Raw genomic sequence first — 17,130 nt, forward strand, 5'->3', positions numbered from 1 at the left:
TATCACTACAATCGATAGTCGAACCTTCGTCTCACGGTCAGAACACTAAACGATAGAAGACCGTCAATGAGTTTTAACCATTCATAAGAGTTAAGATTCGAACATTCAACAACACGATTGAGGGACGAATTGTTGAATCACTACGTCAATCTACTTGGTTAGGAATGTTTATATTTGAGATTTGACTCTTCTAAAATCATTTTAGAGAGTAAAGTGAGTACTGGGGTCTTCCCTCCTTGTAACAAAAAAAAGAGTAAAGTGAGTACCACAACCATTAACAGTAATTACATACTTTGAACAAGACAATAAAATAACATATTTTCACAAAATGTTTTACATTGTCATTCACGTTTTCAAAATGTGTCCAAACACAATTAATTTGGAATGTTTATGAATTAAGAAGATAGTGTTTTCACGTGGACTGAATTGACATTCAAACACACACACTATCATATTAAAAAAACAATATTTAGCAATCTAAAAAATGAAATTGGTTTTTTAAGAAAACTATAACTGTTTGATTACACTAATTTAAGACAATTTTTTATTTTCTTCCCCATCTATCTCAACGACTTCTTTTAAAAGCTAATTAAAACAATTTTTTCAAATGCTCAAACAAACGATTGATTTTTAAAGAAAAAAAAAAGATTTTAATGGTAATGCACTGTGAGTGTGAGTGTGAGTGTGAGTGTAATTTTTTCTTATACATACATCCAATGATGAGTTTCCAAATCAGAAAACAAGTTTTTAATTTAATTAAAATAAAAAGAAATATAAATGCTTTTGAATTTGTGACACTCAATTATTGAATGTCTGTGTAAAATATTTTTACACTGATAGTGTACAACCATTAAATTAAAAAAAAAATCATAAACAAACTTAGTACTTTGATAAAGATACCAATAAAATTCTCAAATTTTCAAATACACACAATTTACAAACATCAATTAACTACATAATTACTTAATTAGCGACGCACCCAATTCATTAATTTTTTTTTAGTATAAAGGTTCATAATCAAAATCTCATTTCATTTCCCAATATGATAACTTTTTATAAATTTTAATATAAGAATAAGAATATTATATTTCACTAAAAAAATTATATTACAATAAAATTCACAAATAATTTCTTACGCCACGCAATGTGCGGATTTGTAATCTAGTCATAATACATTTTACAAGTGTTGTGAGAGCTCATGGTTGATGGTGGATTTGAGCTCACTGAGAAATGGTTGTGTTCGATCTAAAGCCATAACTTGTTCCATTAATTCATCATGTTGCACAGTGTTGTAATCTCTGATGTTTTTAAATAGCACAGGTGGGCCAAAATATGGAGAGTCCAGCCTTGGAAAAGGTTGTTGGCTCAATTTCATTAGTCTCTCATCACACTTTAGCATATTTTCATAGTGTTGACCCAAATCTCCACTAGCGAACTCCAAATGATGAATCCTACATGATTATATCATATTTCACATAAGCATTACAATTTATTCACACAATTAGAGAAATTATAAAGCAAAGTTGACCAAATTTTGGAAGGCTTGTTTAAATCATACAAATTTATCTTAGGTAAATAACCCTAGCTTAAGTAAATCGCCCTAGATTTACTTTTAGTTCATAATACGTTAAATTATTATTGAACTACTTCAGATTAGAGCAATTTTAGCGGATACTTACTTATAGTGATTTAGATAACTTTTAAAAGGTGTTAATTAAATATCTATCTTGTACTTTAAAATTATTACTTTTAATTCCTATTAAAATATTATTCAATCATAATGCTACACATTACCATAAAAAATAGCATGTTTTCTTTTGATTCATTGGAAACAAAATAGCATGTTTTTCTAGTCACAAAAGACTAAAAGTACAAGAATTTTGTATTTTTTAATGATTGCAATAGAAAAATTTATATAGGGTTAAAAATTAAAATTTATTAATTTAATTGAGTGCCACTAGTAGGTAATTCTGAATTTTAACCTAAGCATATGTGACAAAAAATTTAAAAATAAACTTAAATGTTTAACAAAGAAAATAAATAAAGTTTCAAAAAAAAAACAAAGAAAATAAATACATACCGGTACGTCATAGCATGACCTCCTGTGAAATCATGATCTGATATCTCCCACGTGGTGTGTGTGCTTTGTGAATTAATCTCCTTATGAAAAATTGGTTGCTCATCAAGCTGGGGATGAAAAAATGAAATTCAAGATCAAATAAATGTATATTGATTATTCTAATTAATCAAGAGGAAAAGATCAGGAAAGAAATTAATAAGAATAGGAAGAATAACACACCTCAATTTCAAGGATTTCAGTCTTGTTTTCTTCAATAAAAGCTCTTATGGCCGAAATTCTATCCCATGGTACTTCAGCTTTGAACTTTTTATTCTTACTGCTATCTAAAATCTCCCATATAAGCTTTCTCCTTGCAAATTGACACTTCACCACCAATTGGTTGACAGTTGTAGGTATAAACTGCATCAAAATTATTTATATTAAATGTGTATTCCTTAATTTAGCTAAAAAATAAATATTTTTTAAATGAAATTGATTATTGCATGCATACACATTGACATTTATTAACCATATATCATATCTTACATTGTATTTTCCGACATTCAGCAACTTAGCATAAAAGGTAGCAGGTGCGAACTTGAGCGTTGTTGATGAGTTTTGCTTTTTGGATTTTTGCATCTTACGCCACATTTTCTCTCGTTCTTTCATTGCAGATGTCGTGCGCTTCAATCCGAGTGGTGGTTTAGGGCACACATTGCGTAGATGTGGCTGTAAAAAAAATTAACCGTTAGTGTATTCATAAAGTAGATGTGGCTGCAAAAAAAATTTAAAATTAGAAAGAAAAAAAAAACATTTATTATGAAATTAAAAAATATGCACCATTAGAATAACTTTACGCAAAAATTTCAGGTTTTTGCCGCATTCGACTCAATTTCTAATAATTTATTTGAATTAACATAAAACAAAATCTCATACAGTCGTCACACATGTTTTTCTCAGTCTCTCCCTCCGTTCTTCTCTTTTCACTCTGATACATGGAATTAATCCCCCAATTCCTTTCCCCTCCATCCCTCAAATGTGTATCATCATATTTTATTTTATTTTGAACTCGTGTATCATCATATTTTAAATTGATTTCTACATGGATAAAAATTGAAATTATATCGGTTTACACTGACAGTGTCCTTTAATCTAGCTCTAAAGTAATTTACTGCAAGAAACTGTTTCTTTAAAAAAAATTGTAATCAACTACAAGAAATTAAACAGGTTTAACCTGACTAACCTCTCTCTCGTTCATTGTAGATGATGAGAGCTCCAATCCGAATGGTGGTTTACTGTTCATAATTCCTTCCAATATTTCACTGATTAGTTACAGCTATATATAAGAAATAGTTTTTATTTTATATTTTAAATTCATAGACAGTTTAACCTAACTAATTCTATCTAATCGTTTCAAAAAATCCTAACTAACAGTTTTATCGTCCCTATCAAAAAGTAAATAATACTATTCTATTACTTCGGCCTATCAAAAAATCTATTTCACAACATCCGTAAAATAAAAATCTATTAAAATATTACTAGTTTATGTATTTACCTTCCAATTGATATGTACTATATTATTTCTTTTTATTATCCACTTATTAATTGATTCACATTATCCATTCAGAGGATGTACAAATATCATAATTTGAAATTACCATGAGTTCAAGAAAAAAGGAATTACCATAATTATTTTTTTCTATAAAGATTTCCATAATTTTAAAATGTTTATTTTCACTATTGGATTAACTTGAAGGGTTAGGACTCATGATTGAATCTCATTAGACATGAATCCACAAACACAATCTGTAGAATATTTTAGTTAGTATTTTTTTTTTTAAAATGAAACTGAATATTATTAAGGTGCTTCCAAAGAGCACACAAGATAAGAAAAACACCAAACCATTACATATTGAAGACCCGCACTATGGCCAAACAAATTTTTTGAGAATGAACCTCATTAAAATTTTCCTAGGAAAAACCCAGTAGGAAAAACCGAAAAAGCCTAACAAGGAAAAAAAATACTCAAAATTCAAAGGGCCAAAATGCTCCGAGACAAAATAATCCCACCAAAGTTCACATCTTACACAGAGATCCCAAAACTTATAAAAAAAATAGCCAGAGCCAAAGTGCACATCCAGAATTGTTTTACACTAGACCTTCCAAACCCAATGCCACGAAGCCACCTTGCCTTCCTTACTTGAACGCACAAATCCAAAACACATACACATAGGCACTAAACACTACATGATAACAGACCTTAAATGCCAAATATCTACCACAGCAGCACATACGAACATATACACTGTCCATACAAACTTGAAACCAACAATTGACCTTGCACATCAACCCAACACTGATGGACCAACTTCACATGCACACATAAAACCTTCAATTCAAATGATAACTGCTGCTGCAAATCCACTGTTAACCCAGATCAGAAGCATGCCCACAGCGGATCCAATCTATCCCTCCCTGTTTTAGCCATGTAATCTGCCAACACATTGGCTTCACGCAAAATATGCCTCACTTCCAGACAATTAACAGCTGCCATTAGTTAGTATTATTACATCAAGTTTGAATTTGATGATACTTTCTGAGCAGTGATCAAGTATCAAACATTTTCATTTGGCTTGAATTGGAACACCACAGGCTGCAGGAGCATGCTTCCCATCCTTGAACACAAGGTTTCCTCTGACAAAAGTGTCCAACACTTTTCCGGATAAACTTCGTCCCATATAAGTAGAGAGGTTCTGAATACCAAAGTGTCATTTTTTTCAATTTGTCTAAAAAGTTCAGCAAGAAGAAGCAACCATATAGTAGTTTAAAATGTTGAATATTTATAATTGGAACAATGAAAGTCCTAGACAGAATGACTCCGGGTGTTAAACTACAATATGTCCCTCAGCTCCTACCACTTGAGCTAATTTACGATGACAGAAAATTATAAATGTTTGATTACACTAATTAAAGACAATTTTTTTTTAAAATTTTCTTTCCCATCTATCTCAACAACTAAAAGCTAATTAAATCAATTTTTTCAATGGAAAATGCTGTGGGGCACGACCTTGGGGCTCGTGCACCACGCACGAAGCATTTTCTGGCGGTTAGAAACCGCCAGAAACCGTAGCTTTTCTTTTTATTTTGACAGTTGTAATTTTGTGGCGGTTTTGAACCGCCAGAAATAGTAGGTTTGCTTTTTTTTTTGGCAGTTGTAATTTTGTGGCGGTTTAAAACCGCCACAAAATTACTCTCGTGCATTCTTCGTACGTGCACTCTCGTACTATATAGCATTGCTCTTTTTCAAATGCTCAAACATTGATTTTTAAAGAAAAAAAATCACAAACAAATACCTTTGGGGGGGCAGGGTAGCTCACTTGGTGAGCTAAGGGAATGAAGAGATTTGCAGGGTGAAGGGTCAGGGTTCGAATCCTCGTGAAGAAACTAATTTACTAACAATTAACAACTAACATTGGCCTATAAAAAAAGCAAACAAATACCTTTGATAAAGATACCAATAAAATTCTTAAATTTTCAAATACACACTACTTACAAACATCAATTAACTACATAATTACTTAATTAGTGACGCACCCAATTCATTAATTGAGTAAAGGTTCATAATCAAAATCTCATTTCCCTTCCCAATTTTTTTTTGTTGCTTCCCAATATGGTAACTTTTTATAAGAATATTATATTATTTTTTTACAGCAAAAGAAGAAGAGCTTTATTGAATAATTGAGAAATAAGAGTCATGAGAACAAGCCTCTCATGAAAACTTAATTGAATCCAAAACATGCTTATACCATTTTTGGAAGAGCACATTTGGGAAAAAATCTCATTAAAATCTTAATTAGGAAAAACTCATTGAGATAAAAGGAAAAAGAATTCTCAAATAACCAAGCGGCTAGAAACCCTCAAAAAAAGACCCATTACACCCATTAAAATAGTTATACTACAATAAAATTCACAAATCATTTCTTACACCACATAATGTGCAGATTTGTAATCTAGTTATAATACATTTTGCAAGTGTTGTGATTGTGAGAGCTCATGGTTGATGGCGGATTTTAGCTCATTGAGAAATGGTTGTGCTCGATCTAAAGCCATAACTTTTTCCACTGAATCATCAAGTTGCACAGGGTTGTAATCTCTGATGTTTTTAAATAGCACAGGTGGGCCAAAATATGGAGAGTCCAGCCTTGGAAAAGGTTGTTGGCTCAATTCCATTAGTCTCTTATCACACTTTAACATCTTCTCATAGTGTTTGCCCAAATCTCCACTAGCGAACTCCAAATGATGAATCCTACATGATTAACTCATATTTCACATAGGCATTACAATTCATTCACATACAATTAGAGAAATTATAAAGCAAAGTTGACCTATTTTTGAAGGGGTTGTCTAAATCATACAAATTTATTTTAGGTAAATAACACTAGCTTAAGTAAAGCGTCCTAGGTTTACTTTTAGTTCATGACACATGCCAAATAATTATTGAACCATTTAAAACTAGAGCAGTTTCAGCCAATGTTCACTTTGAGATTTACACTATATTTAAAAGAAAATGTGTTAAAGATGTGTCTTGTACTTTAAAATTATTACTTTTAATTCCTATTAAAATATTATTCAATCATAATGCTACACATTACAAAAAAATATCATGTTTTCTAATCGGTCACAAAAGACTAAAAGTACAAGAATTCTGTATTTTTTAATGATTGCAATAGAAAATTTTATATAGGGTTTAAAATTAAAATTTATTGATTTTAGTTGAGTGCCACTAGTAGGTAACCCTGAATTTTAACCTAAGCATATGTGACAAAAAATAAAATAAAATGTTTAACAAAGAAAATAAATACATACCGGTACGTCATAGCATGACCTCCTGTGAAATCATGATCTGATATCTCCCACGTGGTGTGTGTGCTTTGTGAACTAATCTCCTTATGAAAAATTGGTTGCTCATCAAGCTGGGGATGAAAAAAGAATTTCATTATCAAATAATGTATATTGATTATTCTAATTTATCAAGAGGAAAAGACCATGAAAGAAATTAATAAGAATAGGAAGAATAACACACCTCAATTTCAAGGATTTCAGTCTTGTTTTCTTCAATAAAAGCTCTTATGGCCGAAATGTTATCCCATGGTACTTCAGCTTTGAACTTTTTCTTCTTACTGCTATCTAAAATCTCCCATATAAGCTTTCTCCTTACAAATTGACACTTCACCACCAATTCGTTGACATTTGTAGGTATAAACTGCATCAAAATTATTTATATTAAATGTGTATTCCTTAATTTCTAGCTAAAAAATAAATGTTTTTTAAATGAAATTAATTTTTATATGCATACACATTAATCTTTATTAGCCATATATCATAACTTACATTGTATTTTCCGATATTCAGCAACTTAGCATAAAAAGTAGCAGGTGCGAACTTGAGCGTTGTTGATGAGTTTTGCTTTTTGGATTTTTGCATCTTACGCCACATTTCCTCTCGTTCTTTCATTGCAGACGCCGTGCGCTTCAATCCGAGTGGTGGTTTAGGGCACAAATTGCGTTCCAATCTTGCATTGAGTAGATGTGGCTGCAAAAAAATTAAAATTAGAAAGAAACAAAAACATTTATTCATAAAGTATGAAATTAAAAAATATGCACTTTGTAGAATCACTTTACACATACAAATTTCAGAAAGAAAAAAAAAACTTTACACATACAACCAACTTCAGCTTTTTGCCCATCCGATACTCAATTTTCAAAAAAAAAATAATATTTGAATTAAAATAAAACAAAATCTCACATAGTCAATTTTTTTCTCTGTTGCCACTGCGTTCTGTCTCTTTTCTCCCTGATACATGAAATCAACCCCCTAATTCACTTCCCCTCTATTCCTCAAATGTGTATCATATTTTAAATTGATTTCTAACATGGATAAAAATTGAAATTCTATTGGTTTAAACTGACAGTATCCTTTAATCTCTAAAGTAATTCACTGCAAGAAACTGTTTCTTAAAAAAAAAATTGGAATCCACTACAAGAAACAGTTTAATTAACCTGACTAACCTCTCTCTCGTTCATTGAAGATGATGAGAGCTCCAATCCAAATGGTGGTTTAGTGTTCATAATTCCTTCCAATATTTCACTGATTTTTTACAGCTATATATAAGAAATAGTTTTTATTTTATATATTTTAAATTCAAAGACAGTTTAACCTAACTAATTCTATCTAATCGTTTCAAAAAATCCTAACTAACAGCTTTATCGTCCCTATCAAATAGTAAATAATACTATTCTATTACTTCGGCCTATCAAAACAACTATTTCACAACATCCGTAAAATAAAAATCTATTAAAATATTACTAGTTTATGTATTTAATTACCTTCCAATCGATATTTACTATATTATTTCTTTTTATTATCCACTTATTAATTGATTCACATTATCTATTCAGAGGATGTACAAATATCATAATTTGAAATTACCATAATTATTTATTTCTATAAAGATTTCCATAATTTTAAAATGTTTATTTTCACTATTGGATTAACTTGAAGGGTTAGGACTCAGGATTGAATCTCAATAGACATGAATCCGCAAACTCAATCTGTAGAATATTTTAGTTAGTATTATTACACCAAGTTTGAATTTGATGATACTTTCTGAGCAGTGATCAAGTATCAAACATTTTCATTTGGCTAGAATTGGAACACCACAGGCTGCAGGAGCATGCTTCCCATCCTTGAACACAAGGTTTCCTCTGACAAAAGTGTCCAACACTTTTCCGGATAACCTTCGTCCCATATAAGCAGAGAGGTTCTGAATACCAAAGAGTCATTTTTTTCAGTTTGTCTAAAAAGTTCAGCAAGAAGAAGCAACCATATAGTAGTTTAAAATGTTTTGATTTATAGTTGGAACAAGGAAACCCATAGACAGAATGAGTTAAATAACAGAATAAAGAAGAATTAAGACGTACCGGATGTTTAAGGAAAACAGGATAATCATCATTCAGCTCAAACTCCAGCTCCGGGTGCCAAACTACAATATCTGCATGGTTTCCAACTACAATGGCTCCCTAAAGCATAAAATGGAAACTTTAGTCAGATTAGAACTGTGAATTATTTTCAAAGAAGCATATATGTTGACTTAACAATCTCACAAGTGCAATATTCAAGTGACTTATCATGTGGCCTTTTTCGATAATAATAATAATTATAATCAATGGAAGCAAATCATCTAGATATTAGTTCTCTGCTTTTAATTTACAATGCATTACTTTAGCAAATGATAATATTTTCAAATAGGATACCAAAAGGACCTTCTCTTGAGTTGCCATCTTAGATGGATCTTAAATCCTATAGCAGCAATGAGGTAAAATCCCTTCTTTAAGACAAGGGCAATGGCCAATGAGGACTGCTTATTAGGATTGAAAAGCGTGACTAAAAAGCCTAGGGTTCAAGCCATGCTTCTTTTTTTGATAGGTCATCTACATGTACCATTGTAAATCCTTGAGGTGACAAGTTACTTGTAGCATGCCTTAACTTTAAAACGAGACAACTTCCTGTTTGTGAAAACTTGCCCAAACCAAAATCTCATTTCTTCTATTAATATTTTTCAATTACTTGTTTCAAAAGAATTGAGCAAACATTATTCCAGGTAGAAATTAAAATTATACAATTATAATGCAATTTTTTAGCTCATCAAATTCCCTATTACAAATAGGGCGGTCTGTGAAGAGGAGATGGAAACAACAATCATGTTACCTTTGATGCTATCCCCGCAAGTGTTGCAGGTTTCTGGCTCCACAATAACGATAATTGCTCTAGAGTTAATCCGTGTTTCTTCCCATATGACCATGTCACTGGAAGATCAAACTACAAGCCTCCCAATAGAACATCAATTAGTCTTTGGATCAATAACAGCAGTTAGTTATATTTGATAAATAAACAATATTTTTAGTAGCATAAACTGTATTATATGATGTTGACCAATTTAAAGATCCTATATATTCTTCAGGCCAGATATCTACATTTCACAAATAATAGAAAAAAAGAAATTACAGTAGTTACACACTCTTGTTGATGTACGGGTACGGCACATTGTTTAGTTGCACTGTACAACAAATAATAAAACTACAAAATGGGTAGACCCAACAGATATTAGTATTTTTTATGACCACAGCTAAGCATTTTCTTCACTCAACAACCAATCTGTAGATTTTTCTAATAATTTCATTGTATTGCATCAAGTAACAAATTTTTTTTTTTTTTTTTTTTTTGAAAACAAAAGTTATATATATAGATATAAAAGGTCGATAGTACAAATTTGAAAGCTCTACCCTTCGCTGAACAAAAATTCACAAACCTGTAAAGATGATATGCCACCCCACGCCTTCAAGAAGTCACCCTCCTTAAGAAGCTTGAGTTCAGGTACAGTGGGTGAGTGATCAGAAGTTAATAGGTCAATGTGGCCCTCCTAAAAAATGAAGAATAAAACAGGTAAAAGTAATGAAATTACATATGATTAAAGTAAGGGGATACTTTGTATTATGGAACAAAAGAATACCAATACAGCCTCCCACAACTTTTCTTTGTTGAATGCATCACGAATGGGCGGGGAACACTTAAAACGAGTATCACCATCTGGTATCTCTTCAGATGAGAAAGCCAAGTAATGGGAGCAAGTCTCAACGCTTATGCTGTCACCACGGAGTTTTGCTTCCTGTACGATATAAAAGTATAACATTAGCATATCCTCTAACCATGAGCTTTTATCATGTTACATTTCACAAGGCTTTGGAAAGAATGGACTGGAACTTTGTTGTAGTGTGCAGGTTATGCTGTTATCAAATATATCTTTAGTTGCATGATATAATTTCACTAGTGTTTGTTTGCCCTTAAATATTATTTCTTTGTACGGGTCCGTGCATAATTTTGGTGTTATTCACATGGATTTATTAAGAGTTTTTCACTTCCTGTCTCCTGACACGTGCAAAGACTGGATAATTTGTCATAAACCAACTATCCTAAAGTTTAAACAGTTTAGTGAAGAGACATGAATGAATTTATATTATATTTCTAACGCCCCTTCAGGCAAGAGTCTATTGGTCTTGAAGCGTGGACAATGCACATACCCACATATGTTCTGTTGAAATTCATCTTTTTTATTAGAAAAATGGGGGCAATAAGGATCATGTTGATACCATGTCATGAAGCAACTATTTCAAAAGCTTAAGTTGTAAGGTGAAAACATATGACTAGTTTTATATTATATTTCTAACATTACATTTCATGTTTACCCCCTTAGGCTCACTTTTTTCTTTTACTTGTTTTGTTAAGGAAGATATTTTATCCTCTCCATAAAATACTGACCTTCTTTTCTCTACAATAAAGTTTCTTCAATTAATCAAAAGAGGATAACTAATTATTAAAAACCTCTAATAGTTTTTTATAAATATATGGTTCTGGCATTATAATGAATGTGCATTTAGATACCTTTTTAAACTCATTTCAACATAAAGCTGTTCCTATGTTTAAACTTCAGTTAACTACAGTGATCATTATCAAACAGCATTGCTTATGGTTGTCAATCAACAGCAAAAGAGTGTTTCATGTTTAAACATCATAGGAACATAATGTTCAATTATAGAAATAGCCCATAATACCTTAATCAGATCTAAGGAAACACTTGAATCAGACAAGTGGACAATGTGAACATGTGCTCCTTCTAAAGGACCGCCATGTATAGTGTCCTTTGTAACATCTACAAGCTCTTTAATGGCTGCCTCCTCCCTGGTTAAGTAAAGAAGAGATTAGGTAATTTTTCAGTAAATTCAATTGGCATTATGCCATTTTAAGACATAAGGTATTATGCTCATCCAAGATCCCAAATGGATTGTATCATGGAAAAGCATAATGGATATTTCGTACATATCATTAGCTTCTCATAGAATATTCAAAAACATGTCCTGAGAATCATATTTTCATCACTATTTCCTTTCATACAATGATAAAGCTCTAGAAAATGGATAGCCTTCATCTTCCTAACACTTTCAGACACTTGCCTCATCAGACTGCAGTTTCCTACTCAAATAGGAACCACAGACCTTTCCCAGTTCCTACAGTCCTAGCCAATTTGGGCCAAATCCCTACGTAGGCTAATTCAGTCATGAAAACATAATATAAGTTTAAGCAAAAGCCTAACCAATTTCAGATTTTGATAAGATATATATTAAAACAAAAAAAAAGCATAACAAAGCATTTATCTGAACTAAACTTATGGTGTAACAGCATGCTTTTTCTTCAGAAAGAAAAGCCATAAATAATGTCTTACCATGAAGGTGGCCTAGTGTTGAGATAGGTCGAGTAAACACGTGGGTCATCATTACCCTTGAGTTCCAAATTATTTTTAGAATCTTGTTGAATCTCAGCATGTACAAGTAAAGGTCTTCTATATTTTGCCAATACAGACAATCCTTCCTAACAAATACATTTGCAAAAAAATTGAACAACCCAAAAGGAAAGACCGCTTCTTAGTATAAAATAAATAACATTTCTCCAAATAGCAGATCTTTTGAGGCAAAGATAATACTAGAAGACCACAGAACAACAGGTAAAGCAACAATCCGTGCCATGTTAGTATGAAAAAATGGAACTGGGTATGCAAGGAAAATATAAGAACTGCCACAAATTGAATGGGGAAAAAATCTCATGAGCTAAAACTTCATATAGCTTGAAAAGAACGTACCTTGATATGGTCAATAGTAGTCATAGGAAAGTCATTAATTCCTGAAGGACACATAAAAGACTGCAAACATAAATTAAAAAAAAAAAGGTCACCCCAAAATGCAACAGCTCATACATATTTACAATGGCTAGCAAAACAGCAGTACAAGTAACAATTGGCTCATATCTGTACAAGAGGAGAGGTACAAAGCCTTATTGTGGAGAGAGACAACTCATGTCATGACTCACAACATATGTTTTGAAGCAATCATGTTAAATTCCAAGACTATAGATGAATGTAGAAATTCATGAATCACCGACAAGGAGTCTCAAACCATTTCAAATATATATTACAGAGCCAGATCCTAGAAATTTCTAGAATCCATAGATTCTCAACATTAATAAACAAATAAATCAATGCTTGATGAAGTGTGTAGTGTAAGAACTAACTACTTTAAAGGGAAAACAAAATCATGTCGTTGACCCCACTGAATATGTCTTTTATCTCTAAGTACAGTTGCAACAGCAATGCATTGGTTTTTGAATAGTTACCTTCAAGCCAAGAACACCGGCACTTAGGAGACCTTCAAGAATACTGGTATTGAGTGCATTTTCAGGGACTAGGCCTCCCCAAAAACCTGTAGAAGATTAAAATAAATTTACAAATTCACTTAATTGCATGCTAGGGTAAAGTTTGCTGATCATACCAACATCAACATGGAGTTCATTCTCTGCAGCTTCAAGCTGGAAGCATGTAAATACTCATGTCAAGAACAGAAAAATTAATTAATGCAAAAATTAAGCGCAAGTAACTTGATAAAATCAACACCACAAAAGACAGCTTAGGTATTAGAACATTTACTGCCAATAAGATTTAAATTAATGTATTTCAGAAGGAACTCTGCCTTCTATCTCTTTGATGGTTGTATTCATCATAAGAAGATAGATATAACCCATAAATAAAATTAATACTTTAAATAATTCAAATCCACACAATTGATCAATCACCGATACCTTAAGTTGCAGTGTTTCCTGAGACACAGTTGTAGGGTGATTGTTTAGAGGCATATCAACCACTGTTGTAACACCTCCTGTTGAAACACAAAGTGCTGTAATAGGTCTACGTGATGCAGAGTAACCAAACTGAAAAAGTTATGCATATTAACAACAATAGAAACAGACAGGACTGCTACTAAGGTTCTATCATTAGGAATAGAGAGAACAATGATAGAAGTCAACCATTAAGTGACATTAGATGAGGACTGATATGTCATAACAACAACACACCGTGCATGCCATGTAGAAGTTCTTGTTTTCATTGCTCTAAGCTTTAAGTCTATGTTCTTAAGAAGTATATGAAAAAACACCGAGATTTCTCCTGAAATGTCCAATCAAGTTTCAAGGCATACAACAAGTAAAAACATAGACCAATAGAGGAAGAAGATCGGCATACCAGCTGCAGCAGCTCTGGTACCAGTAACAAATCCCTCCCATTCAGTTCTTCCCGGCTCATCAAGATGCACGTGACTGTCAAAGTAAGTAACTTATATAAGGGGATGACACATGGAAATCATGTTAAAGTTATAAAATTAACCGGCAGAATTCCACTAATTACAAGGAAGGTGTCAATAATGAAACCTTATAGGTTAGCATTCCTAATCCGTAAACAATTTGTTTCTCTTCAAAAAAATTATAAATATGAAACTACTTTCATCCTTATTTTTAATTCTTTTTTAGTTTTTTTGTCTTCCCCTAGTTTCATATTAGGTTAAATGGAAGGTATTCATGAAGAACCAGTCATAGCATAGAAAACTAACTATGATAATTGAGAAAGAAAGAATTATTCTTGCAGGAAGTAAATCCGCTTTTCTGTTCCTATATTTATATAATCTTCTTACCTAGTCTGTTACTTTTATAATGCCTCATATGCTCCAATCTGGTTATTCCAAAGGAATTTTATTTAGAATGACTGCTACATAGATGAATGAGACAAAACTCAACCAATGAAACCTATTAGAACCGCATTTCCCTCGTAATTCTGATATTTTATATTACAACAACAACAAGAACAAATGTCTTTTTTTTTCACTCAATGGGGTTAGCTACATAAACCAAACAATTCCATTGTGTTCTGTAAAAAGCCGAATCTTCAAATAAATCATTTAGGTCTAGTTCTTACTATTTTGACTTAGAGGTTATATCAATCTCTCTACCTATAATGATTAGACTATCCTCCATCTAAGTATAATCAACTATGCCGTCAAAAAAAAAAGTATAATCAACTATCCTTATTGATGCTTCTATTTGTCCTTTTATCACATGACTGAACCATCTTTGCGGATATACTACCATATTGGCCTAAATGAGTGCTAACCCTACTTGCTCTCTAATATATTCGTCATTGGTTTGGTTCATTGGTCTATGCTCATTAATCCATCACAACATTTACATCTCAACAACACTAAGCTATTGCCCCTATGGAATTCTACCATCTAACATTCAGTTAAGATCTGCTAGTTGTATGGTTTAGCCGTAAAATTGTCCTTTAAAATGGAGGGCCCCTTCAATAACTTAGTTAAATAGTGAAAATACTTTTATTTTGTATGATAGATCCAAAAAACCAAATGTATATGACTTGTGATCTTTTCACCTCTAAGCAAGTGTTAATGTATACTGTGCTAAACTTACATTCCATATACTTAGTCTTCCTTGAACAGAAATCATGCGATTTCAAAGCTTCTTTCCACAACTCTAGTTTATCATTTTTAGCCTAAGATCAAGCTTGAACTCATTTGCTGAGTGAGACAAATGAGCTTGATGAATCACAAAGGATCTAAGTATCTAAAAGTTAATCCATATAGCTTTCACCTATTTTCAGGAACATTCTGCACCCAGCATAGCCAGAGTCATTGTCGCACTATCCAACAATGATGTATTCAGAGCATGCATCCTCAAAACAGTGAAAGAAATAAACCATGAGAAGATAGTTAGCATGTCTTACACATCGATCAAGCCCGGCATGATAACCGCCTCTCCGTAATCAATCACCACTTCTTGCTTAGAATTCCCCTGCTTACCATATCCTTCAGTAATAGATACTATCTTCCCTTCATTTATCTCCACTGTCAAAAATTTATAAACAACAAATGGTCAAGAAAAAATACGGTCTTCACTATGATTAAGCGTGTATGGATCGGCTTTTCTCTTCTCAAAATCAATTCCGACACGCAGAAGCTGCTCACAAGTTTCTCCCTAGAATTTATTTTGAATTTAGAATCAATTGTAAAATGATTTCCAAACATGCACTAAATGATATCGGTGCCCCTGGCACGAGTCCCGATAACTTAACCTCAAGTGTAGCCCTCTTTCTTTATACCCTTTAGTTCATCTAGAATCTTTTCCCACAATCTTACTTAACAGGAAAACATTCACAAAATGAAAACATTGCAACAAAATATAAAGATCAAGGATTAAAAAATAAAAACCTGATCCAGAAATGATCCCTTGTGGGGTGACAATGCGCTTGCTGGTAATCCAGTAATGACGGTGGGGAAGAAGGCTGCACCCATCTCCTGCTAACTATATCATAAAAACACGGCATCATTCAGGACCCCAAATGCACCCTCTAAACAAATATCAAACTTGTCACCATGAATTGACAAAAACAAGTTACTATGCAACTTTGAAGTCACTGTTGTACTGAAAAGCTACTGAGTTTCATTGCTTATGTTGATATAATGATATTACAAACATAATCATGAATTGACAAAAACATGAGAGAGAATCAAAGCAAATTGAGAGTGAACCTTTGTGAGAGGAGATAAGTGCGAATCCTGGAAGTAGAAGAATAATATGAAGGAAACTAACAGTGCTAACATAGGCAACACCCTCCATAGTAGCGGCTCCATTTCTCAGTTTCGAATACGCAGATATTCACTTCAAGTCAAGACACTCTTTTATTTCCATTTCGGATTAATTTTTGTGTAAAGTCAAATCACGAAATCAAGTAGAAAATAAATAAACAATCACCATGTCACCATCCCATCGGCACGCGTGGCCACCAGCATGATTGTATGTTTCGATTCAATTTAGTAACTCCCAAATCGAGTAAATGGTCAAATTCGTCCGTAAAAGCTCGGCCGTGCTAACAAAGTCATCCTTAGAAAAGATAAATACTTCTTGTATGATCTTGATATATTCACTAACTTTGACCAATGTTTTATTTTACTATAAAAAACTTGATCGACATTACATAATTAAAGACCGTAATGGTTATTTTCTAAATCTAAAGATGAGAATACCAACGCTTTAATACTTTCAAAGACAAATTTCACTATTTATAG

At 32.4% G+C, this 17,130-nt stretch overlaps 2 protein-coding genes across 2 annotated transcripts; both read right to left on the reverse strand.

Annotated features, from left to right (window-relative positions):
- Nucleotides 1-5,781: 5,781 nt before the first annotated feature.
- On the reverse strand, nt 5,782-8,394 carry LOC130724173 (uncharacterized). The gene is made up of 4 exons (XM_057575346.1): nt 7,451-8,394; nt 7,143-7,322; nt 6,926-7,032; nt 5,782-6,365 (listed from the first exon to the last, which is right to left on the reverse strand). Exons 1-4 carry the CDS (start codon nt 7,742-7,744, stop codon nt 6,074-6,076), a joined length of 873 nt encoding a protein of 290 aa, XP_057431329.1. The 5' UTR covers nt 7,745-8,394; the 3' UTR covers nt 5,782-6,073.
- A 140-nt stretch (nt 8,395-8,534) lies between these two features.
- Nucleotides 8,535-16,905, reverse strand: LOC130724144 (allantoinase). Its single transcript, XM_057575319.1, has 15 exons — nt 16,594-16,905; nt 16,273-16,366; nt 15,789-15,909; nt 14,241-14,314; nt 13,802-13,878; nt 13,495-13,531; nt 13,340-13,425; nt 12,810-12,869; nt 12,396-12,541; nt 11,728-11,854; nt 10,629-10,784; nt 10,428-10,538; nt 9,827-9,937; nt 9,040-9,138; nt 8,535-8,882 (listed from the first exon to the last, which is right to left on the reverse strand). Exons 1-15 carry the CDS (start codon nt 16,693-16,695, stop codon nt 8,754-8,756), a joined length of 1,530 nt encoding a protein of 509 aa, XP_057431302.1. The 5' UTR covers nt 16,696-16,905; the 3' UTR covers nt 8,535-8,753.
- Between the last annotated feature and the right edge of the window lie 225 nt (nt 16,906-17,130).

This window comes from Lotus japonicus, chromosome 6 (assembly GCF_012489685.1).
Source record: "Lotus japonicus ecotype B-129 chromosome 6, LjGifu_v1.2".
Taxonomy (NCBI): Eukaryota; Viridiplantae; Streptophyta; class Magnoliopsida; order Fabales; family Fabaceae; genus Lotus; species Lotus japonicus.

What these genes read in the sequence shown, in the direction of transcription:
- LOC130724144 (XM_057575319.1), bottom strand. Translation starts at nt 16,695, where the DNA reads ATGGAGCCGCTACTATGGAGGGTGTTGCCTATGTTAGCACTGTTAGTT. An exon ending in ATGCCGGGCTTGATCGATGT is followed by an intron (nt 14,315 to 15,788) that starts GTAAGACATGCT and finishes TTACTTTGACAG; the next exon opens with TCACGTGCATCTTGATGAGC. An exon ending in TACCAGAGCTGCTGCAGCTG is followed by an intron (nt 13,879 to 14,240) that starts GTATGCCGATCT and finishes GTGTTTCAACAG; the next exon opens with GAGGTGTTACAACAGTGGTT.
- LOC130724173 (XM_057575346.1), bottom strand. Translation starts at nt 7,744, where the DNA reads ATGTGTAAAGTGATTCTACAAAGTGCATATTTTTTAATTTCATACTTT. An exon ending in CTGAAATCCTTGAAATTGAG is followed by an intron (nt 7,033 to 7,142) that starts GTGTGTTATTCT and finishes TTTCATCCCCAG; the next exon opens with CTTGATGAGCAACCAATTTT. An exon ending in GGTCATGCTATGACGTACCG is followed by an intron (nt 6,366 to 6,925) that starts GTATGTATTTAT and finishes TTAATCATGTAG; the next exon opens with GATTCATCATTTGGAGTTCG.